The sequence below is a fragment of the Theropithecus gelada genome, chromosome 9 (assembly GCF_003255815.1).
Source record: "Theropithecus gelada isolate Dixy chromosome 9, Tgel_1.0, whole genome shotgun sequence".
Lineage (NCBI taxonomy): Eukaryota > Metazoa > Chordata > Mammalia > Primates > Cercopithecidae > Theropithecus > Theropithecus gelada.
The window spans coordinates 5,779,035-5,804,433 of record NC_037677.1 but is presented as its reverse complement, the minus strand read 5'-3'; the positions used below and the strand labels follow the sequence as shown (position 1 = coordinate 5,804,433).

General features: G+C 46.7%; 2 protein-coding genes across 5 annotated transcripts in view; one reads left to right on the top strand and one right to left on the bottom strand.

Annotated features, from left to right (window-relative positions):
• The window catches only part of FBH1 (F-box DNA helicase 1), a 46,001-nt gene extending 40,626 nt beyond the window's left edge, over positions 1–5,375 (bottom strand). The window contains 4 exon segments of the mRNA XM_025395864.1: positions 4,677–4,753; positions 4,755–4,774; positions 4,776–4,807; positions 5,354–5,375. Coding sequence (XP_025251649.1) covers positions 4,677–4,753; positions 4,755–4,774; positions 4,776–4,807; positions 5,354–5,375 — 151 coding nt within the window.
• A 4,841-nt stretch (positions 5,376–10,216) lies between these two features.
• Positions 10,217–25,399, top strand: part of ANKRD16 (ankyrin repeat domain 16) — a 29,137-nt gene continuing 13,954 nt past the window's right edge. The window contains exons 1-7 of one of the 4 annotated variants that reach the window (XM_025395868.1): positions 10,217–11,144; positions 12,098–12,318; positions 14,412–14,454; positions 15,803–15,911; positions 16,696–16,857; positions 19,369–19,447; positions 21,768–21,957. In XM_025395868.1, the coding sequence (XP_025251653.1) occupies positions 10,831–11,144; positions 12,098–12,318; positions 14,412–14,454; positions 15,803–15,911; positions 16,696–16,857; positions 19,369–19,447; positions 21,768–21,925 (1,086 nt within the window). In that variant the 5' untranslated portion in view covers positions 10,217–10,830 and the 3' untranslated portion in view covers positions 21,926–21,957. Of the gene's footprint in view, positions 11,145–12,097; positions 12,319–14,411; positions 14,455–15,802; positions 15,912–16,695; positions 16,858–19,368; positions 19,448–21,767; positions 21,968–25,399 lie in introns of those variants that run through there. The other 3 variants (XM_025395866.1, XM_025395867.1, XM_025395869.1) reach the window with 3 other exon arrangements.

Genomic DNA, 25,399 nt, shown 5'->3' with positions numbered 1-25,399 from the left:
CCTCAGGCCAGCTGCAGGCCTGCTTAGCTGAATGGTGTGTCAGGTCCCAGAAGCCTTCTGAAAGTCAATGAAAAGGCACATAACCAGTGAGAAAATTAGGCTCAGTTGAAGGGTCTGACGCCCACCCAAATCTGTGACGGCCTTCTACACTTGGCTTTTGGAAATGGCTACAAACAGAGGCTGGCAGATTTGTATAGAAGAGGTACTTACACATGCAGGGTGAACCCTGGAACGTTTTTTGTGAAGTATGGAAGAATGGCTTTATTGAAGCCTTCTGCAGCCACCTCACTGTAACAACAGTGCATTGATAATGACCATCAACTATATGGAGATGTCTCAATCAAATGCCTGAGAGTCAAAAAGACAGTACGCATGCCCCAAGGTAAGCAGCTAGCCCACCTTGTTCACTGCCGTAACTCTGTATGTAGACAGCGTGGAGCCAGACACATAGTCTGTGCCATGGATTCAATGTTCATGTTCCTGAAAATCCACACACTGAAATCCTCACCCCCAAGGTGATGGCATGAAGAGGTGGGGCTCTGGGCCAGGCATGGTGGCTCACGCCTGTAATCCCAGCACTTTGAGAGGCCAAGGCAGGTGGATCACTTGAGGTCTAGAGTTCAAGACCAGCCTGGCAACATGGTGAAACCCCATCTTTACTAAAAATATAAAAACTAGCCAGGTGTGGTGGCAGGCACCTGTAACCCCAGCTACTCAGGAGGCTGAGGCCCCAGAATCACTTGAACCTGGGAGGTGGAGGCTGCAGTGACCCAAGATTGTGCCACTGCACTCCAGCCTGGGCAATGGAGAGAGACTGTGTCTCAAAAAAAAAAAAAAAAAAAGAGGGATTCTAGGAAGTGATAAGGTCACGAGGGTGAAGTCCCCACAAACGGGATTAGTGCCCTTATAAGAGAGGTCCCAGAGAGCTCCCTTACTCCTGCCAACATATAGGACACAAAGAGAAGGTGCCATCTATGAACCAGGAAGCGGCCCTCACCAGACACCAAATCTGCTGGCACCTTGATCTTGGACTTCCAGCCTCCACATCTGTGAGAGACAGACTTCTGCTTATAAGCGGCCCAGTTATGGTATTTTGTTATACCAGCCCGAATGGACTGAGGCAGCACACGTTCTGTGAATACTGAGTGGGTCAAGGAGGGTGAGGAGCAGGGAGAAGAGTTCAGTTGGGAGGTCCAGGAGCCTATACTCTAATCCCTAGGCATATATTGTAGAACTGCTCCCACAGGGAGACCTCCCTGGTACCTCACAACAGACTGATGACAGAACATCAAAAATGTTCAGTCCCAAAAGGAACTGCTTTGGAAAAGGTAATATGAACAGGATATATTTTTATTTATGTATTTATCTCAGAAAATACATCTGAATCCAATATGCTTGTTGCAAAGATTAAGTGTTTGCAAAAATCCAACAAAGACACAGGAGTAACAGAAAGCGCTAATGGGAGTGTTGGAACACTGTGTTCTGCTTCGAGGGAGTTCCAGTATATTCCAGTATGTTCTGGCATGAAGCCACCCTGGGAGGAGTTAAGGTTCAGCCCTGGGGGAGGGGCGCTTAGACTGGCGATCTGGCCTCTGTGCACTAAGACGAGTAACCTATATCACATATCTGGAATGGCGTTACCAGCCATAGCTTGGCTGGGGGAAGAGCTGGTACTTTTATTGGATTTTTATTAACACTTTTATTGGATCCCCCACCCCTTGGACTTATTGGATATATGTATCAAAAATCACTTTACTGATGTCAGCTGGAGGTCAGGAAAACTAAACTGTATCTCTGGTCTCAGAGACAGGTGCTGTGATGCCGTGAACTGGGAGTCAGGAGCCCTGTGTCCACCTCCTCTGCAATTGCAGGCATTATACTTAATGTTCCCTTAAAGCCCCTCCGAGGCTGTGGGGTGCAGGAGAAGACCCACACTTGGCAGGTATATTCATCGCCAAAGCCTTGCTTATGAAAATGAGGATTATAATAACCTGCCACGCTGAATTCAGAGAATGAGACAATATATATGTAAGTACTCGAGCCACTCACATTGAGGGTGACAACACCTATCTCTAAATCTATGTCAACACCTAGCAACAGAAGCGTCAGCAGAAATGTGTGACTACCACACCAATCTGAGTGTCTCCTAAAAGGCACATCAGTTTTGTTTTAACGGCATTAATGTTCTTGCTAAATGGTTAAAAATAAAACCAAAACACTACACTAGAATTCTAATCACCCTTCTATTCTGTTCTCCCTAATATACCTTTTTAAAAAGCAGTTCAAAAATAATTTTATCAAAATAAAGATGCTCAAATGCTACTTCTTCCATAAAAATCCTCCATCCCTGAGTCACCCAAAGCTCATGGTATGCCTCCCTCCCTACATAGCAAGTGCACTTTACACCTCCCATAAAGGGCATTTACTGTTAGAAGCTGCTTGTGATTCTTTAGGGAGTGAAGTTATCTGTTGTGAACAACCACAGATAAAGGGAAGCTGTGTCTAAACTAGGGGTTCTTGTGGGTGCAGAGAGATTAGAATCACTTATGGGGCTTTGCAAACTCTACAAGGCCCCCAGAGTTGTTGAAATTGGTCTCCCACACACCAAATTGGGCATCTGTGCCCCCACCCTTGGACACTGTCTTCCACAATTACCAACAGAAACGTGTTAGAGCCCTCAGGTGTCACGGCAGAAAAACCAGAACAACACAAACCATTTTGTCAAACGAATATTCCCCAGGCTTAAGTAAGCTCATTCCCACACTGCCTTTTCTGAGACGGCTTTCTAACTGTGTGACTTCTCTGTCCTCCATCCCAGGGGTCCCCATTCTAGGACTCACCTCTTTGCCAACCCTCAGCTTTTAGCCCTACCTCAGCAATTCCTGGCCTTTGCTGACTTCGAAGTGGTCAGATGTGGAGTTTAGCCCTCCACCACCCCTCAAATCTCTTCACCTTGATGACAGCCTATCCCCTTCCAGCCCACGCTGACCCACTCCACGCCCTGGTGAGGTCCCCGATGGAGAGGAGACCCTTATCAGTCTCCCCTGAATGAGTCCTTACAAGAACTCTACTACTGGGAACTGAAAGGAAGGGACCACATCTATCCCCTCATCCCTCTAAGTGCACAAGCGGGAAATAAGAGACACTCCCGCACTCACGGAACGAGAACTGCGTGTCTGCCACTCCTCTCCTATGCTTTCATTTGCCTGCCTTCTTTTTTTAATCTTCTTTATTGAAAACAACTTACAAAACAAGTCACAGAAAGTGAAACTGAGTGTTTCAGGTTTTGCTGCAAAGCATGTTGTTGCTCTTCTCCCTGAGCACACAGCCAGGCCATACTTCCCCGTCCTGTGTGCAGTGGACGTTGCCTTACCGCCGGCTGCCAGCCAATGCAGTGGGAACAGCAGCAGTGCACACCTCTTCCAGACCTGCCCTTCACTCTTCTCCTCTTCCTCTTAACTGGGAAGCTGATTCCCAGGACATCCTTAGAAGCTGGGTGTTCGAAATAGAAGAGCCTCCAGCAGCCTCAATCCTCGGACTACTGCTTTAAAGAGAACCCTCCCCACACCTACACACACAAGCTCCAACCACCACCATGACCTGCAGCCTCCTTAGATTGCTATGGGATTGAAAAATAAACTTCTACTGTGAGGCCATTACATATCTGGATCTATTTGTTAATGCAGCAAAGCTTACCCTAACCATTCAGGATCATTTGAAATGGATACCAAATAATTTCCTTTCTTCCCCTACCTTTACTAGTCAGCATTCATACCAAAAGGTCCTTTAAAACTTATAGATTACAGACCTAAATGGACAAGATGAAGACAATAAGTACTTAGAATTCCTGGAAGGAAAAAATTGTTATTAAATAATTGCTTTTAAAAAAAAAATCAGGCCGGGCGCGGTGGCTCAAGCCTGTAATCCCAGCACTTTGGGAGGCCGAGATGGGCGGATCACGAGGTCAGGAGATCGAGACCATCCTGGCGAACACAGTGAAACCCCGTCTCTACTAAGAAATACAAAAAAAAAATAGCCGGGCGAGATGGCGGGCGCCTGTAGTCCCAGCTACTCGGGAGGCTGAGGCCGGAGAATGGCGTGAACCCGGGAGGCGGAGCTTGCAGTGAGCTGAGATCCGGCCACTGCACTCCGGCCTGGGCGACAGAGCGAGACTCCGTCTCAAAAAAAAAAAAAAAAAAAAATCAATTTGGCCGGGCGCGGTGGCTCAAGCCTGTAATCCCAGCACTTTGGGAGGCCGAGGCGGGTGGATCACGAGGTCAGGAGATCGAGACCATCCTGGCTAACATGGTGAAACCCCGTCTCTACTAAAAATACAAAAAAACTAGCCGGGCGTGGTGGCGGGCGCCTGTAGTCCCAGCTACTCGGAGGCTGAGGCAGGAGAATGGCGTGAACCTGAGAGGCGGAGCTTGCAGTGAACCCAGATCGCGCCACTGCACTCCAGCCTGGGTGACACAGCGCGAGACTCTGTCTCAAAAAAAAAAAAAAAAAAAAAAAAAAAAAAAATCAATTTGACTCTCTAGTACAAGATACCTGACTGGAGAAACTGCTATAATACCATACCCAACTTTAACAAATATCCACAGAGGGCAGTGTTGCCCTCTGGACAATTTCGGAGTCAGCTAACCACCCTGGTCAGTTTCCCACATGCCTCTTACTTTCAGGGTGCTCCGTGAAGATCAGCAAGTGGGCACTTGTCCTCTGGCATCTCCTGTGGAGATGGCCCAGGGGTCCTGCAATGTGGCCCATTATCACAATGACTCAGGCACTCCACAGGTCCAATGGCAGCCTGTGAAATGGGAATGGCCCAATTTCAACAGTTAACTGTGTTATCTCTCAACTCCAGCACCATAAAAGTATTCACTCAAGGCAGGAAGCACTTCGCAGGAATAAAACCACCCCACGCATCCGAGATACTTGTAACAATTCTTTGGCTAAGTGTGCATTTAACATGTCTTATACAAATTATTGTTTTAATATAATTGCGATGTATTACATTTTATATTAGTAACAATTATTTGTATAAGTCTGTATTTAATACATCTTCCATCCCAGACTAAAAGCTCTCTGTTCTAGTGGGAAGGAGTAGAGAGGTACTTACACCCAGCATGCAACATACATTGCTTCATAAATAATTGCTGATTAAACGAATAAATGCACAGCTGCAGCACTTCTTCTACAGTGTAGGCTGTCTTCCTTGGTTTTGAAGCTCTCCGCTATCCGATAGCTCCGAAGTGCTTTACAGCTTTTGCAGTTCTTCCCTATATTCTCATTTGAGCCTCAAAGCAATCCTATAATTGTGCCATGATTAAACTGGGGCTCCGGGAGGACTCGCCTGAATTCACCTCGTAGCTCATGAGTGACGGCGCCAACGCAAGAACCCGGGTCTCCTGACTCCCCTAGTCCAGTGCACTTCCTACGGTGATATTCTTTTCTCTGCATCTAGAAACCTTGAAAGCAGCTTCTGAAAACCTCAAGTTTAATTTCCATATTACATTTTTTAAAAAATCATTGTGAAATGTCAGAACCAAAGAAATTGAAAAGTATTTGGAAAACATAACTATAAGGAAAATACCACTAAATGCCATAGACCTGAAATGGAAAAACTTGAAAATATTGTGTCCCCATTAGCTCTAAAAGAAACAAATACAGAAAGCAAGCAAAATAGAGCTCCAGCTCCCTTCCCGGGTATTCACTGACGCACAGCCAGGCTACCACAGCCTGCTTCTCCAGAAATCCACACGTTCCCAGGTAGTAAGCTCAATCTCCCCGGGATCCTCTCACATCTGAGACACCTATGACTCCCTTGGAGACAGCACTCATGTATGACAGCCAACAAGGATGGGCGGGGCTTTCCAGTCTATGTTTTTCCTAAGGAAAGGAAGGAATGTGTGAAAAACATGAGAGGCCGGGCGCGGTGGCTCACGCCTGTAATCCCAGCACTTTGGGAGGCCGAGGCGGGCGGATCACAAGGTCAGGAGATCGAGACCACGGTGAAACCCCGTCTCTACTAAAAATACAAAAAATTAGCCGGGCGCGGTTGTGGGCGCCTGTAGTCCCAGCTACTCGGGAGGCTGAGGCAGGAGAATGGCGTGAACCCGGGAGGCGGAGCTTGCAGTGAGCCGAGATCGCGCCACTGCACTCCAGCCTGGGCGACAGAGCGAGACTCTGTCTCAAAAAAAAAAAAAAAAAAAAAAAAAAACATGAGAAAGATCACTACTTATGGTCTAGAATATAATTTTATATATTTGAAGGGTTTTTTCTACGGTCAATTCATTCCACAACTACTTTTACGTATCTGCTATGTCTCAGATTCATTATAAACTCCGTGAGGGCTTTGTCTTGTGGTATCCTTGGTGTTAAATGCTATTTTAGACATTAGTGATACAAAACTGAATAAGCCTACCCATAAGGCGGCTACCAAAACAAACACAAGTTACTAAACATCAAGCAATATAACCACCACATAAATGCATGCATGAAGTGTTGTGATAGTAAAGAAACGTAAACAGAGTTAGGCAAGTTGAAAAAGGCTTTACTTTATGAAGAGTTGAGCCTTGAAAGAATTGTGGGATTCAGTAAGGCGGAAGAAAATGTGTGCAAAAATACAAAGGCATGTGGCAGGAAAGCTGGGCTTCATCAAAACAAGAGGTTCCCTGATGAGGAATGACAGGAGACAAGGCTGGAAAAGGAATTTGGAGCCACAGACTACAAAAGTCCTTACACATAATGATAAAGAAACTGGGCTTCAAAAAAAGAAATTGGACTTTATCCGGTAGGAGCTTCAAGATATCATCCAATTATTATTATTATTATTATTTTTTTGAGACGGAGGCTCACTCTGTCTGTGGTCCAGGCTAGGGTGCAGTGGCACAATCTCCACTCACTGCAACCTCTGCCTCTCAGGTTCAAGTGATTCTCCTGCTTCAGCCTCCCAAGTAGCTGCAACTACAGGTGCACGCCGCCACACCCAGCTAATTTTTTGTATTTTAGTAGTAGAGATAGGGTTTCACCGTGTTGCCCAGGCTGGTCTAGAACTCCTGAGCTCAGGGATTCCACCCGCCTTGGCCTCCCAAAGTGGTAGGATTACAGGCGTCAGCCACCACACCCGGCCTCATCCAATTTTTAAAGCAGGGTCATTACACAATCAAATTTACACTTTAGGGCAGTGACTCGGGAAAAAGGATAGAAGGTGGAGAGACATGGAGATTGTCAGGAAAACAAGTCAGAAAGCCCCCATACCAACCTATATGAGAGCTGGCAAAGGCCTGAGAGCAGCAGACCCTGGGCAGAGGACAGGTGAGTAAGAACATAGCTTTGTTTGACAAGACTGAAAGAGAAACATAAAAGATAAAAAGCAACAAGGATAACTGGCATTTCTAGTAGAATGTTAAAAAAGATGTTAATGTCATTAACCATGTTAAGGAATAAAAGACAAACAGTGTTTGTGTTTTAATCACTTTTTCCCCCCGGAGTGAGAGGGAGGCTGAAAGTCCCAGTTTTAAAAATAATTTTTTAAGTTATCTGTGGAATACCATGTTTATGCTCCAGGAGGTCCTCTGAAATCTGAGACTGGTCTTCAAAAGGCATGTGAATGACAGTTACAGATATAAGATTTGAGATGCTTTCTAAAAGTAGGTAATTTCACAGCCAGAAAGGCAAAGACAGAATCCAAATTCAGTTTCCAAATAAAATCAGCCTACGAGGGATAGAGGAATGAGACAAGCAGAGAAACGATGATGGCAACAAACCCAAAATTGGAATTCTAAATCTAATACCAATAGTGGTGTCCACACACACTCACAAATCAGGAAACCTGTCAAATGATCAGTGTACCGATGGGCATGCTGAATAGCACACTCATGAAAAACAACAGGAGGAAAAGGAAAGAGAGCCAGGGAGCAAGTCAGTGCCAATGACCATTATATGTGTTGTGACAGTAAAGGCCAGACCACAACCTCCAAAAGCCTGCACAAAAGAAATGAGCAGCCCAACCGGAAAACAGCAAGACCCAGGAAACAGCTCCATCCATTAGCTTACTGTTCAGATCCCACCCCTCTAGACCAAGCTTTTGCCCCAGAAAATTACAGGAGTTGCGGGACAGATTCACATACATTATCATTTAGTTATCCAAAGGGGGATACAGACCAAAATAAGTTCATAGAGAAGACAGAAGAGGCAAACTGAATGTGCAACACCAATGAAGTAACCAATTATCCTGGGTTCAAATATTCCAACCTAGCCAGGCATGGTGGCTCACATCTGTAATCCCAGCATTTGGGAGACTGAGCTGGGTGAATCACTTGAGGCCAGGAGTTTAAAGACCAGCCTGGCCAACATGGTGAAACCCCGTCTCTACTAAAAATACAAAAAAATCAGCCAAGCATGGTGGCACACGCCTGTAATCTCAGCTACTTGGGAGGTTAAGGCAGGAGAATCACTTGAACCCAGGAGGCGGAGGTTGCAGTAAGCCGAGATCGTGTCACTGCACTCCAGCATGAGCAACAGAGCAAGACTCTGTCTCAAAAATATATATATATTCCAACCTATTGTGAACTCATGTGTCTCAACTATGTTTAAAAAACAGGGAGACTAGAGACATAATGCAAGAGAAGATAGAGTCATCTGAAACTAGGAGGGTGGTGGGGGTAAAAGCAAAAAGTATGAAACTACCAGGTGCCTCAACTTCCAATTTGCACTAACTTCAACGGCAGCAGTCAGAACCTTGCTTGGCACGCCCTACACTTTTGTGCATTTCAAACAACTTTTATGCCTTTTTCTTTTTTTTTATTTTTATTTTTTTGAGTGACAAGGCACGATAGAACAATAACCTCAGCAAAGCTGACACTTGGACTAGTTCTGTCTCCAGCGGCTTATCCGCATCACTGTTACCTTAACGAAACTCAATCTGCTCAGGAGTAAAACGGACTTATCTTCACGGGCCCATTCCAGAAGTCTTTTCATTTATCTCCGCTCATTTTACCACAGGGGCAGACGCTGACGGACGCTCACCACATGCTACCATCCTGCCTTCCAGAAGACTTTATCACCTGTAATTCTGTAAGAAAGTCACTGACTTCGTTAGGCCTCCACTTCCCCACCTGTAAAACCCTACTGATGCCTTACAGGGTTGTCTTTGGACCACAAAGTGCAATAAAAAATGCAAATGGTACTCGTTTTTAGGCCTGGCAAATAGGAGCGACTCCCATTCTACTCCCTAAAGGAACTGAAAACACGGAGAGGTTAAGTGACTGGCACCTAATCAGACCGGGTAAGGAACCCAATACCTACTGATCTCTTCCATCACCCACAGCCTACCCAGCTCTCGCCGTGCCCTCCACCAGCGCCAGACCTCCCATATCGCCTTAGGCTTCCCATGCTCAGGTGAGGGACAGAGAAGCTACCGATGACACAGGGGCAGAGGGCAGCGAAAAATGACTTGCCCAAGGTCAAAACGTCACAGTAGACGGGAAAGCTGGCCTGCCAGCAGCCGAGGCCACGTCCTCGCGCGTGCCCCTCCAGCCCCGAGGACCCACACGCTGAGCCTTCCTGGCCTTGGGGGGCAGCGCGGGGGCCGCTCCCGAACGAGCTCAGTGAGCGCCCTGGCCTCCCCCACGCACCCCCGCCGTGCCCTCCACCTGCCCACGGCCCGGGTGGCAGAGCCTCCACGCCCGCGCTTGCCCGAGCCCAGCCTCGCGCTCCCCGGACCCCCGCTGCCCCACCCCGGGCCCGGACCCCCAGCGCAGGACACCGAAGGTTAAGTTTTCCACACGGCGGAGCCCCTCCCACACTCCCTGCCACGTCTGCTGCCTCACGCACTGTGGCGCTCCGGACCCGGGCCCCGCCGCCGCCGCCGCCGCCGCCGCCGGGCCCGCGCCGCCGGCCGCCCAGCCCAGCGTCCCCCAGCAGCTAGCTCCTCCTCTGGCCGGGACCTGGAACCCGAGACGCCCGCCGACTTCCTCCGCGAGCTCCGCCTCGCCGCAGCCCCGGGAAGCGCCCGCCGCCGGAGCCAGACAGACGGCCATTGTGACCAATCGGGACACGAGACCGGAGGGGGCGTGCTGACGGACGGCCCCTAAGGCCAATCGAAATGCGCAATCGATGGGGGCGCGGCCACTGCTACCGGGCCACGCCCCATCTGCGCTTCCGCTCGGGCCGGGGCGGAGCGGAGAAACTTTCCCAGAGTTCCTTCGAGCTGCCCGGGTTCCCGCGGAGTCGCGACTGTCGAAGGGCGGGGACTGGGGCGGAGCGCAGGAACGCCGGTCCCCAGCGGCTGGAGGCTAGGGCGGCCCTGAGGACGCGCGTGGGGCAGGTCACGCTTGGCCTGGCTGCCTCAGGAGCCACCCTGCCCGGCGCGGGGCGAGGCTGTGCGCGCCCTGCCGGACCCTCCTTTTCGGTCTTTGCGGTGTAATGGCGCGTCCCACTCTTTCACGTGTTCAGTCCTGAATCGGCCCCGACAGCTCCAGGACGGCGGACTCGAGTGCTCTCGGATCCCCAGGCCCCTCCGCGCTCACCCCGGACCGCCCCGTCCCTGAAGAAAAACCGCCCGGTGCCCGGGACCGCGGCTTCTCCCATGCGGGGCAGGCCGGGGTTGTGAGGGGGCAGCCGGCCTGCGGTCTAGGCCGGGGGCGTGAGGAGGCAGGTCTGCCGGGGACAAGGCCGGGGGCGTGAGAGGCGGTTCTGCCGGGTCCGGGGCGCGCGGGGCAGGTTGCGCGAAGAGGCGGAAAGTCCCACTCGCCCTCGGCCTCTCCCTGCCCGGCCGCCGGTGTCCCGCCCGCCGCCGTCCCGCACAGCCTGGCCCGACCCGCAGCGATGGCCCAGCCCGGGGACCCGCGGCGCCTCTACAGGCTGGTGCAGGAGGGCCGGCTGCGCGCCCTGCAGGAGGAGCTGCAGGCGGCCGGGGGCTGCCCGGGGCCAGCCGGGGATACCCTCCTGCACTGCGCCGCGCGCCACGGGCATCGGGACGTGCTAGCCTATCTGGCCGAGGCCTGGGGCATGGACATCGAGGCCACCAATCGAGACTACAAGCGGCCTCTGCACGAGGCGGCCTCCATGGGCCACCGAGAGTGCGTGCGCTACCTGCTGGGCCGGGGGGCAGCGGTCGACTGCCTGAAGAAGGCCGACTGGTAGGTGTGGAGACACCCAGCCTCGTCTCTACCCGCAGAGTCGTAGCGAGTTCCTTGTGCTTCTCCGTCCCCTCGGACACCATAGCTGTTTTCAGCTCCTAGTCTCACCCCAGGCCTGCCCAGCGGCAGGGACCTCCTGCCCAACTTTCCCTTAAAACGCAGTTGACCTGCAGAGTCTGTCGTTCTTGCCCTTGTTGGTTAACTGACCCGGCCAGTCACCTCCCTTTCTAGAGCACAGAATAATGTAGAATATAACCAGACAGAATGTTACCAAACAATGAAGTGTGTGCACTATACAGATAGCTCCTGGATGCGACGTTCTGGAGACATTTAGCTCAGTTACTTCTGCATCAATGCATGGTTTCAGTTGACATTGCTCCAATCAATACCCAGAATTCCTGAGTTATTCACGCACTTGTGTGTGTAGAGCACTGTGCAGCTGTATCACATACGTGCAGCCTTGGATAACCACCACAGTCAAACCACACCATCACACAAGCCAATTGCATTTCATTTGTTAGATTGACGCTGATTTCAGTACTCACTAGGTCAGGTTCGTTAGAGGGTGTGAACCTCTTTAGGAACATGGGGAAGTACGTCTTCCCCACTGGGGCAGGGGAATAGACCCGGTTGTTTTGAGGGTTGTCTGTGGGTTTTCTTAACTCTGCCCCAATTCACTGCTCTCCTGTGAACTAGCTCATAAGCAGCTTTGTCTCCCAGGCACCCTCTCCTCTAGGTACACATTCGTTACAATCATTTTCCCCTTATTATTTCTCCCAGGGTCCTCACAGAAGGCACAGAGGTCGCCGGTCAAAGCTGTTTTCCTGCCTGCCAGAGCCCCAACCCTCTAGGTTTCCTATCTGTGCCAAGGATGTGTGTGTTTTGAAGACCTGGCCCCTGGCTTCTAATGTCTCAGCTGCTTCCATCTGACAGCTTCTCCTGGTTGGCCTTAGGACTCCTCTGATGATGGCCTGCACAAGGAAGAACCTGGGGGTGATCCAGGAGCTGGTGGAACATGGCGCCAATCCACTCCTGAAGAACAAAGATGGCTGGAACAGTTTCCACATTGCCAGTCGAGAAGGCGACCCTCTGATCCTCCAGTACCTGCTCACTGTTTGCCCAGATGCCTGGAAGACAGAGAGCAAAATTAGAAGGACTCCTCTGCACACTGCAGGTACAGCCTACAGCTCTGCAGGCGTGCAGTACAGACATGTGGCTGCTTCACCCAGCACTGCCCAACCTCATCTTGTTCAGGTTACCTTCTGGGGAAAAGAGGATTTTGGAAAACAGAAGGCAGAGAATAAGAACATCTGGGTGGAGGAGGGGGTGGGGGGTGCGCAGGTACAGTGGCTCATGCCTGTAATCCCAACACTTTGGGATGCTGGAGGCAGGTGGATCACCTGAGGTCAGGAGTTCAAAACCAGTCTGGCCAACATGGTGAAACCCCATCTCTACTAAAAATACAAAAATTAGCGGGGCATGGTTGCGACTCCCTGTAATCCCAGCTACTTGGGAGCTCTAGAGTCTGAGGCCAGAGAATGACTTGAACCCAGGAGGCAGAGGTTGTACTGAGCCAAGATTGCACTACATTACACTACAGCTTGGGCAATAAGAGCAAACCTCCATCTCAAAAAAAAAGAGCATTTAGGGGCCTTTTGGCATATAATCAATTTCTAAAACTAACATAACTTGGCTAGCATGCTGTTGTATTAGTTTATTTTTCGTATGTATCTGTGTTATCCTCCCTAGATTATTTGCCCATAAGCTGGTTCTGTGGTACATAGTCTTTGACCTTGGGCAAGGAAATTAGTCTCTCTCTTGAGCAAGTTTCCTCATCCACCAAATAATGTCAGTGACGGTATGTCTCAGGGTTGTGGTAGAGTTTAAAGAGCGTGATGTATGTAAATCCTTTAGAAGATGCTTGGCACATAGCACGAAGTAACTGGTTAGTGATATTTTCTTTATCATGTTTACATTGTTACTCTTAAAGGAAGGAGGGAAATATATGTCCTCATAGCCTTAGTAACACCTACCATAGTGCTATACATTTAAATAAATATAGTACTCATAATTAAATGCCTTGGCCCAATAACATCTAATGTAAATTTGGGTTACAGTTTTTATTATTTGGAGCAGTGATTCTTAACTCTGAATTAGCTATTTGTAGATTATTTTAAATTAGTAAAAAGTTTCTATTTGCTCATTTGTTTGAAGAAAGTAAAAAGAAAAACAATTAGTAAAAAGTAAAACTACTGTAATTTCAGGAATTAGATATTAAGGAGCTCAAGAGTCTAGATCAAAAAATTCAGAAAATAACTTGTAGCTTTCTCGATAGTACACTGATTAGGATACAGGGCTTTTAGTTTCTCTAAAAATCATCACTTGTGACATTTTATAGTGTTACTTTTTGGTTTTTGTTTTTTGGTTTTTTGTTTTTTTTTTTTTTTTGACAGAGTCATGCTCTGTCGCCCAGGCTGGAATACAGTGGTGTGATCTCGCCTCACTGCAACCTCTGCCTTGTAGGTTCAAGTGATTCACGTGCCTCAGTCTCCTGAGTAGCTGGGATTACTGGCGTGTGCCACCATGCCCAGCTAATTTTCATATTTTTAGTAGAGACGGGGTTTAACCATGTTGGCCAGGCTGGTCTCGAACTCCTGACCTCAGGTGATCCACCCACCTCGGCCCCCCAAAGTGCTGGGATTACAGGCATGAGCCACAGTTGGCAATTAGGGACCAAGGAATCCTTTCTAAAGCTTTGCAAGTAAGTAGAAAACTTTTTTTTAGCTCATGAATTATTTGACCAGTTTCTCCCCTGGAGAAACAATCAGCACTCCATCATTCACCCAAAGTAGGGGAAGACAAATAGTCATAACCTTTGAGTATAGTTACTTTTGGTAGGGGAATTAAATCCAGGCTATTTTGTCATGGATTACTATTACAATATTTTGCATTTCCTGGGCAAAAATGGACTAGCCTTGGGGATTCGCAGCACAGAAGCGTAAGCTTAGGATTGAAAGTTTCCCGTGAAAGTGCACGTAAAGATAAGATAATCAAGTGTTGACTGCGTACATACAAAGTGAAAACATTATTGTTTACCACTTTATCCAGTTAAATATTTATTTGTGTAGGGCGGTAACAGTGTACCCTATTTAATGACTCCTTCTTGTAAGCTATCACTAATAGAATGGGGCAGAGAGCAAAGCGAGGAGGCAGGAAATATTTTATGTGTGCACTAAAAAGCTCTAATTGTCAACTTTCTCCTCCCAGCAATGCATGGCCATTTAGAGGCAGTCAAGGTGCTTCTTAAGAGGTAAGAACAATATAACAAGTTGGGGAAAATATTTGCTAACTACGACAAAGAGTTATTATCAGTGCTACATAAAGAGCTCAGACACATTTTTGAGAAAGAAATTAGGCTTTCAAAAGAAAAATAAAAGACATAAGCAGATAAAGAATATAAAAAATAACAAATATCTGGGGAAAATGTTTTCAGTGGCAAAATCATCCATTTTTCTATCTTTTTCAACAAGCATTTATACAAATTCATTTAGCACTTAATATAAAGTAAGCCCTGTACCAGGTGCAGGGGCCACAACAGAACAAGACACATGTAGTTTCTACCCTCCTGGAACTCACAGACTGGCAGGAAAGACAGACCATGAAGGAGTCCCGAAAGTCCGGTGTGCATTACAAGGACTTCCAGGATCCCTACAGAACAAATAATGGGAAGACCCAATTTGGCTTAAGAGTAAACAATCTCAGCGCCAGTGTTTAAGCTGTGACCTGAAGGAGAAAAAGAAATTAGCTGAAAGCGGGAGGCAAGGGAGCATTCCAGAGAGCAATAACAGCACCCATGGAGGCTCCCAACCAGGAAAAAGTGTGGTAGATTTAAGAAACCGAAAGACGCCTAGATTATGCTGAAGCCTGAATATTGAAGGAGAGGGTGAATGCTATCAGCCACATTGAGGATTTTCCCTTTTTTTTTTTTTTTTTTTAAGTTTTTGAGATGGAGTTTCCCTCTTGTTGCCCAGGCTGGACTGCAGCGGCGCAATCTCAGCTCACTGCAACCTCCACCTCCCAGGCTCAAGCGATTCTCCTGCCTCAACCTCTTAAGTAGCTGGGATTGCAGGTGCATGCCACCACACCCAGCTAATTTTTTATATTTTTGGTAGAGGCAGGGTTTCACCATGTTGGCCAGGCTGGTCTTGAACTCCTGACCTCAGGTGATCCACCCACCTTGGTCTCCCAAAGTGCTGGGATTACAGTCGTGAGCCACCATGCCCAGCTTGGACACAGATGTCTTAAATATTTTGGCTGTGGAATTGAGGGATGGGGGTAATCAATTGATTAGGAAGGATGAAGGAAAGACAGTGGGAAGGGGTGACTTCAGGGCCTCTGGTGCAGGAAGCTGAAGAGACCAAGTGCTGTCAAATGGGATGGAGAAGGTTAGAGGAACAACGGGTCTGCTGGGGAAGACCATCATGCTCCTGAAGGCTTAGTGCTCAGTTCGGACACTGAGATGGGGGAGAATAGAGAGAGCTCCACGCTCACAGGCCATTTCCACACATGCAGTCCACCTGCAGATGATCAGGTGTCAACTGTCCCTTGGGTTTGAGGTGGTGAATTTTCTCAGCTCTTACTTGGGGTTTTGGCTCTAGGTGCCAATATGAACCAGACTACGGAGACAACTGTGGCGTCACCCCCTTGATGGATGCAATCCAGTGTGGTCACATTGATGTCGCTAGGCTGCTCCTTGATGAACATGGGGTATAAAAATGGTTGTGTTTTTATTCTTTTGTTTCTTCTTACAAATTTTAGATCACAGGATAAACAGAGCACATCGTTGCTCAGATCCCAGGTTCCATTCCCCAGCCCCTCCAAACTCTCTCTGCGACTTGGTGACCTCTTTAAGCACCAGTGTTCCCATCTGTAAAATGGAGAGAAATTTAGTTTCTTCAGAAAGTTTTACGAGGACTAAATAATATAATGTACATAAAGCAGTTGGCAAAATATTCAGTAAATGGTAGCTGTTTTATAGCAATAATAACAACAAATTGTCTCTGCTGAGAGTGCTTTTGGCACCATAGCCTGGAACATTGAATCATAACCATCTTTTTGATTTGAGAGCAGGGCACGATGGCTCATGCCTGTAATCCAGCACTTTGGGAGACCAAAGCAGGTGGGTAACCTAAGGTCAGGAATTTGAAACTAGCCTGGCCAGCATGTTAAAACCTATCTCTACTAAAAATATAAAAATTAGCCAGGTGTAGTGGCACACACCTGAGGCTGAGGCAGGAGACTTGCTTGAACGAAGGAGATGGAGGTTGCAGTGAGCCCAGATTGCACCACTGCACTCCAGCCTGAGCAACAGAGTGAGACTTTGTCTCAAAAAAAAAGAGTCCTTTGAGGATGAGACAAAAGCCACATATCCTCCACCCAGAGAGCTATGCGTAAACAGCTCAGTTCTGCTGAAGCGCCAGCAGGTGCCCAGATCTGAGTTGCCCTGTTTCTTATCTTTGACCTTTGCTCCTTTCTCTCCTCTGCCCACTAGGCTTGCCTTTCAGCAGAAGACAGCCTGGGTGCCCAGGCTCTGCACAGGGCAGCTGTCACAGGGCAGAACAAAGCCATCCGATTCTTGGTCTCTGAACTTGGCATCGATGTAGATGTGAGAGCCACATCAACCCACCTCACAGCACTTCATTATGCAGCTAAGGTTTGTTACTTCTTATAACATTGTCCCAGCTTCCCCGAGGCTTGCCTTACTCCATTGATGGGTAGCTCCGTAGCCTGGTTTCTTTGGCCCCATCTCTGTGGAGGAAATTGCCCATGATATTCTTCTGAAATGGTCAGGATTCTGAAGCAGTTTATCTCTTCAAACAGAAACCTGACTTGAATTTGTTTCTAGGCGAAAACTTACTTAAAAAAAAAACTTTTACTCCATAAAGTGCCTCCCCGCTCACACACAGGTTTTTGTTTTCAGGAATAATGTTATTTGAAGCCATAAATACCCATTGTATGAAATTCCTGGCTCTCCATTCTTATACTGGATTCCAGAAGTTAAGAACTCTTCAGCCAGGGCAAGAGAATTGCATTTACTAGGCTCTCTGGGGTGTGAAATATTGAAGATAAACAAACATTTTCAGTGGAAAAGTAGCTATTTTAAATGCTAGGAGCGTTTTGCATATTATCCTTAACATTATCTATTGGCTCTATGCCTTTACTTATTTTTTGTTTTTTTGTTTGTTTGTTTTTGTTTTTGCTTTTGTTTTGAGATGGAGTCTTGCTCTGTTGCCCAGGCTGGATTACAGGTGCGTGCCACCATGCGTGGCTAATTTTTGTATTCTTAGTAGAGACGGAGTTTCACCATGTTGGCCAGGCTGGTCTTGAACTCTTGACCTCATGATCCACCCACCTCGGCCTTCCAAAGTGCTGGGATTACAGGTGTAAGCCACCACACCTGGCCTACTTGTTTTTCTAATCAATTACATTCTCCTGCCTGATGTCTTGCTTTCGAGCAGCTGGGTAGATACACATGGATGTGCTCTGTGGCCACAGGGTCCTCCCATAGGAAGAGTGAATCTGGAACCTTAATTGTAGTCTCATCACATAGTAGCAGACTAACTGGCTAGACAAAGAGTGTATAAATTATTTCATAGGCCGAGCGTGGTGACTCACTCCTGTAATCCCAGCACTTTGGGAGGCCGAGGCAGGTGGATCATGAGGTCAGGAGATCAAGACCATCCTGGCTAACATGGTGAAACCCCGTCTCTACTAAAAATACAAAAAATTAGCCGGACATGGTGACAGGTGCCTGTAGTCCCAGCTACTAGGAAGGCTGAGACAGGAGAATGGCATGAACCTGGGAGAAGGAGCTTGCAGGGAGCCGAGATCGCGGCCACTGCACTCCAGCCTGGGCAACAGAGCAAGAAAAAAAGAAAAAGATCAAGACCATCCTGGCCAACATGGTGAAACCCTGTCTCTGCTAAAAAAAATACAAAAAAATTTAGGCTGGGTGTGGTGACGCATGCCGGTAGTCCCAGCAACTAAGGAGGCTGAGGCAGAAGGATCACTTGAACCCAGGAGGCAGAGGTTCAGTGAGCCAAGATCACGCCACTGCACCCCAGCCAGACTACATCTCAAGACTACATCTCAAATATATATATTTATTTATTTTATAAATAATATTTTATTTTTAAAAATATAATAATTCCTACTAGCTGTAATAGGAATTCCCATTTATGAGAGGTTATGATCTTTTCTAGTTTATCTGTGCCCTAAAGATTTTAACGAAGAGTGTATTTGCTTGGGAAATTTTAGAGTTTTGGATTCTGTATAAATCACAAGATTTGTACTGCTCACAATGATGGAAACTAACTGCATTGGGTCAGTAATTTGGCCCACAGAGTTGATCATCTATATTCTAATAATGTCACCAAAATGTTTATTTAATGATTTATACTAGAATTGAGAATGATACACTATCTTACTTTAGATATGAAAATTTGGCCAGGCACAGTGGCTCACACCTCTAATCCCAACACTTTGGGAGGCTGAGGTGGGAGGATCCCTTGAGCCCAGCAGTTTGCAATCAGTCTGGACAACATAGTGAGACCTTGTCTCTACAAAAAAAAAAAGAATAAATTAGGGGAAAAAAGATATGAAAATTCACTTTTAGCAGTTGACTGTTTTAGAAAAGGTGCCTAATGTATGTTAGAGTCTGGGTTTAAAGTGTGAAAGGAAAATAAAAACTTAAGATCCCCAAGTCACTCTGCCAAAAGAAAAAAAAATTAAACTGAAAGCTGAGTCATACGGAAAGCTGCCTTTCCTTTTGTTCCTAAGCAGATAGCTACAGATAAAGGGTTAAATATTTCCACAGGTAGCTACTTTATATTCACCTTATCTTATGTAAAGTGCCAATTTACTGAGAAGGAGATATTTAATGTATCGTTGCCTATTCCCCCCACCTACTCCTTTTATCCTGCCGCGTGGATTCAGTAATGTGACCGTACCCTCCCCTCCTTTTCACTCCAGCCCTCTTCCCCTTTAAATATTGAAGCCCTCAAAATAATCTTTGAAGAAAGACACAGATTTGTCTCTCGGGTATGTCCTTAACCTTGGCAAAATAAACTTCTAAATTGATTGAGACCCCTCTCAGATACTTTTTGGTTCGCAAAAGGTTTTCTTTTATCCTCCTCACAGTGATATCAAATTTGTTTCCATTCAGGAAGGACATACAAGTACAATTCAGACTCTCTTATCCTTGGGAGCTGACATCAATTCTAAAGATGAAAAAAATCGATCAGGTACCGTTTAATTTTATATATGCCTTGGAAATTAGTAAACTGAGTATAACCAATACACTTTTATATTTAAAACATTGATTTTATATTCTTCCTTTTTTTTTTTTTTTTTTTGTGATGGTAGTGTTGAGACAGTTTCCCTCTGTTGCCCAGGCTGGAGTGCAGTGGCGCACCATTTCAGCTCACTGCAACGTGCATCTCCTGGCTCAAGTGATTCTCGTGCCTCAGCCTCCCGAGTAGCTGGAATTACAGGCATGCACCACGATGCCTGGCCAATTTTTGTATTTTTAGTACAGACAGGGTTTCCCTGTGTTGGCCAGGCTAGTCTTGAACTCCTGACCTCAAACAATCTACCTGCCTTGGCCTCCCAAAGTGCTGGGATTACAGGCATGAGCCACCGCGACCAGCCTTAATATTATTCTTCTAATAGCTCAGCTACTTTTCCTTAAAATATCTGTTTCTCTTCATATAATTGTTATTATAGCAGTGATGATGACTGCCACTCATTACAACTGCTGTTGTTAACCTTTGTTATTATTTTAAACCATAACAATATATGCGTCATAAAAGCAGTTTCTTTCTAATCCATGATGACACTTGCTAGCCAGGTATTGTATCAGTTCTTCACAGGTCATCCATTTTGGAGTATATTTGGGAACTATATTCACTATTATTTTTTTTTTATTTAGAATATTCAGAAACATTCTGAGAGCGAGTTCTTTAGACTTGGACTTTAAAATAAACCCTCTAACATTTTGTGAGCCAAAGACCATCTTGCAAGGGTTTAGTGGAATCTTTTTTTTTTTTTTTTTTTTTTTGAGACAAAGTCGCGCGCTGTTACCCAGTCGGGAGGGTAGTGGCATGGTCTTGGCTCACTGCAACCTCTGCCTCCCAAGTTCAAGCGATTCTTCTGCCTCCCAAGTAGCTAGGACTACGGGTGCCCACCACCATGCCCAGCCAATTTTTGTATTTCTAGTAGAGACAAGGTTTCACCATGTTGGCCAGGCTGGTCTCAAACTCCTGACCTCAAGTGATCTGCCCACCTCGGCCTCCCAAAGTGCAGTGATTACAGGTATGAGCCACTGCACTTGGCCTAGTGAGATCTTTCTGTTGCTTCAAAGACTTGCAGGAACCTACCTAGTCACTCTAGGGCTGGAAAGGGCAGCTGCTCTGCCCAGGAAGGGACACCGCTTCTCTGCTGGAGGGAAGGCAGCAGAACCACCAGTGCCCCTGAACTCAGCACACCAGGAACCTCAGTATTGATTTCTATACCCAGAGTGGGAAGCTTGTTCAACAGTGTTTTTTTGGTTACATGATTATTTGTGGTGATAGTTTTATTTACAAAGCAAATTCAATAAACCTTTTAGAAAGTTTTTTGTACCATTTAAAGTGTGTTTCTAGAGCATTCCGGAGTATGGAGAGGATGTCTCCTATATCTTGGTTTTTTTTTTTTTTTTTTTTTTTTTTTGAGACGGAGTGTTGTTCTGTCGCCCAGGCTGGAGTGCCGTGGCCGGATCTCAGCTCACTGCAAGCTCCGCCTCCCAGGTTCACGCCATTCTCCGGCCTCAGCCTCCCGAGTAGCTGGGACTACAGGCGCCCGCCACTTCGCCCGGCTAGGTTTTTGTATTTTTTAGTGGAGACGGGGTTTCACCGTGTTAGCCAGGATGGTCTCGATCTCCTGACCTCGTGATCCACCCGTCTCGGCCTCCCAAAGTGCTGGGATTACAGGCTTGAGCCACCGCGCCCGGCCTTCCTATATCTTGTTAACTTGCTCTGTTGCTTCTTGTTTTAGATCAGTTTCTTTTTCTTTTTCTTTTTCTTTTTTTTGAGACAGTCTTGCTCTGTCACCCAGGCTGGAGTGCAGTGCTTACTGCAACCTCCACCTTCCAGGTTCAAGTGATTTTCCTGCCTCAGCCTCCTGAGTAGCTGGGATTACAGGCACGCACCACCACGCCTGGCTAATTTTTTAATTTTAGTAGAGATGGGGTTTCACCATGTTGGTCAGGCTGGTTTCACACTCTTGACCTCGTGATCTGCCCACCTCAGCCTCCCAAAGTGCTGGGATTACAGGCGTGAGCCACCGCGCCCGGCCTAGATCAATTTCTTAAATCCTCTCTAACTGGTTTTGTTATCTTTAAAACTATTTTCAACCCAATCAGGTTAAAAAGAAAAATATTTTGATCTAGTGTAGGTGAAGTTGTGAAAATGAATTATGGAAGATATTGAAAGAATCGATATTCTTATTGGGCACTATCAACTCACAAGGTCAGTATTGCTCCAGGGGTTGTGTTTTTAAGTCCACATGATTTTTGTCACCCCTCAGCCCTGCATCTGGCCTGTGCAGGTCAGCATTTGGCCTGTGCCAAGTTTCTCCTACAGTCGGGACTAAAGGATTCTGAAGACGTCACGGGCATCCTGGCTCAGCAGCTCCCAAGGAGAGCAGATGTCCTTCAGGGCTCTGGCCACAGCGCAATGACATAGGATGTTTCCAAGAGGAGGCAATAAAGCGCATGGTAATTCATACCCTGCTTCTTTTTTTTTTTTTTTTTTTTTTTGAGACGGAGTCTCGCTCTGTGCCCCAGGCTGGAGTGCAGTGGCGCGATCTCGGCTCACTGCAAGCTCCGCCCCGCCGGGTTCACGCCATTCTCCTGCCTCAGCCTCCCGAGTAGTTGGGACTACAGGCGCCCGCCACCTCGCCCGGCTAATTTTCTTGTATTTGTAGTAGAGACGGGGTTTCACCGTGTTAGCCAGGATGGTCTCGATCTCCTAACCTCGTGATCCGCCCGTCTCGGCCTCCCAAAGTGCTGGGATTACAGGCTTGAGCCACCGCGCCCGGCCCATACCCTGCTTCTTAAGTCAGTCACAGATTCAGCGAAACGAGTGGGAAGCCAGTTTTCCATCTCCTCTGCTTCCTCCCTTCCCTCCTCCTGCATGTTCCCCTCCTGCTGAGGAGTTCCCAGTGATCAGGGGGCTGAATTCCCAGCTCCATGACAGGCACATTATGGAGTCCTGGGCACAGTCATAATCTTCCCGTAGTCCATATTTCACTGTTTGTATTCTTAAAGTAGAATAGATAATGTTTGTGAGATCAGATTGTGGGATCCTTAGAGAAGCACGCACCATGCATGAATATAATGAATATAATATAGTATGCACACTTTCACAAATATATGAAATATAATAACTGCTGCATGGTAAGGCTATGATAATAATAACAAAAATATCACATACATTGCTATTAACTTGAGCCGTAAAATGTAGTTGACCCGTTTAATTTCTTCCTTCATAAGCTTTTACTTGGCCATTACAATGGTTCACTTTTGGTTTCGTAGCCAAGAAGGACATACTTATAATCTGTTTACACAGGCATTTACAAGAAATTAATAAAAACTTTTATATATTCTAAGCACTGCTCGTTAAGCTATCAAGTTTTAATCTTGAGGGTTTTTGTTTGTTTTAATAGATAAATTCAGTATTGGCCCCCTTCAAGTAATAAATACATGTAGAAAATGTAACTAAGGACCAGGCATGGTGGCCTGTGCCAGTAATCCCAGCACTTCGGGAGGCTGAGGCAGACAGATCACTTGAGGCCAGGAGTTCAAGACCAGCCTGGCCAACATGATAAAACCTCATCTCTACCAAAAATACAAAAATTAGCCAGATGTGCTGGTGCATGCCTGTAGGCCCAGCTACCAGGGAGGCTGAGGCCCGAGAATCGCCTGAACCCAGCCGACAGAGGTTGCAGTGAGCCGAGATTGCGCCACTGCACTCCAGCCTGGGCAACAGAGCGAGACTCCGTCTCAAAAAAAGAAAGAAAATGTAACTAAGATATTTACAAAATTTCTGTTAAACTGAGTTGAAGAATGGGGTTTTGTCCTGTGCCGTCCACTCACAGAAGCCTCTGACTGTTAAGGAATGAAACACTTGACATTTAGCTTTAAAAGATATTGTAGCCTCTTAAATGGAGTAAAGATAGGATGAGTCCTCAGGCATTTAGATTCTTTTTCTACATTTTTCCTTTTCTTTTCCTTTTTTGATCCTTTTCTCTGAATTGCAAAGAATAATTATTATTTTAGATCAGGCTTCTTAATCATTGTATGCATCAGTCGCAAGCAACATTGAACCCTCTTGTTGAGTGTGATCCAGCAAGTGCTTATTGCACACCCACCTTATTCTCAGTGTTGGGCTCGGTTTGGCACAGGGCAAGAATTTCCTGTTCGTCTTAATTATTCCCAGATGGTATCAGCAGATTCCTGTTTCTAACCACCAAATCAGTGTTCTGGTAGAAACACTCCTGTCTTGTGACCTCTAAATTACACACACTCTCCATCTGCACTGATTTGAGATGAGTTACCACTTTCCTGTTGTTCCAGAGATGCCTGCGTCAATGCCCTCTGGGGCTGAAGATGGTTCTGTTGTGTGGATATTTCACGTGTACAGATGGGACTGAAAGATCAGTCTGGGGCTGCCCTCTTTCCCCTCAGCACACACATGAGCAGCTTTGCATTTGCAGCAGCTGCATGCACTATCAGTTTCCATTTGGCTTTGCTTCTGCCCTTACAAACAGCTGATGATGACAACACAGCATATTACACTGTTGTCCCCGGTTTTCCGAGATTCCATGCACCTTTGTAATAGAAACCATGGTTACCGGATGCCACTGCTGAAACTACTAGACACCCAGAGATGGCAGTGATTATAAGAACATTCATCGTGGGTTGGGCATGGTAGCTCATGCCTCTAATCCCAGCACTTTGGGAGGCCGAGGCAGGTGGATCACCTAAGGTCAGGAGTTCAAGACCTGCCTGGCCAACATGGTGAAACCCCATCTCTTCTAAAAATATGAAAATTAGCCCGGCATGGTGGCATGCACCTGTAATCCCAGCTACTTGGGAGGCTGAGGCAGGAGAATCACTTTAACCCAGGAGGGGGAGGTTGCAGTGAGCCAAGATCGTGCCACTGTATTCCAGCCTGGGCGACAAGAGCGAGACTCCATCTCAAAACAAAACAAAATTACCCTGGCATGGTGGCAGTCGCCTGTAATCCCAGCTACTTGGGAGGCTAAGGCAGAAGAATCGCTTGAACCTGGGAGGCAGAGGTTGCAGTGAGCCGAGATTGCACCACTGCACTCCAGCCTGGGTGACAGAGCGAGACTCCATCTCAAAAAAAAAAAAAAAAAAACCAAACATTAATTGCAGCAAAGAGAGTAGCAATAATAGAATAATAACCAGATGTTTCCGTAACAATAATATATGAAGAATGCTCTGACAATGATGATAATATTTTTCTATTACTCCCTGATTATAGTTACTTTCCTCACCTCCTTTGGGTCTTTACCTACAAGCCACCTTCTCAGTGAGGCCTGCCCAGGCCACCCTATCTAAAATTGTATCCTTTCTTCAACATTTGATATCTTCTTTCCCCAATTTATTTTTTCTTCTTAGCATTTGCTATTAGCAAATGTACCATATAATTTATTTATTTTGTTCACTGTTTTTCTCCCCCACTGGTATGCAGGCTCCTTGGACTGATTTTTGTCTTTTAAATTTAAAAGTATTATATAGTTAATGAATGTGCGATAAAAGCCCTTTGTGTGCATCGAGCACTTACTATATGCAAGATAGTGCTAAACCCTTACCTAGATTGTCTCATTTTGTCCTCTGACTCTTGCACCCTGCAGCCCCTTCTCATTGTTATTCCCTCTGGAGCATCTTTTCCCATACACACGTTCAGGAAGAGTCTCTACTTGATACCCTCAGTTCGTAGGCACCACCCACCCCCCTGCAGTCCTGCGTCATTGTTGCTGCTCTGTGCAGACTCTTCCTTTCAGACACCAGCGACGTCCTAATTGCCATATCAAGTGATGTACTTTTAGCCCTTAGGTTACTGACCCTTTCAGTTCACTTACTGATCACTGCCCCCTTCTGGAGTCTTGCCACATGCAATATGCCCTCC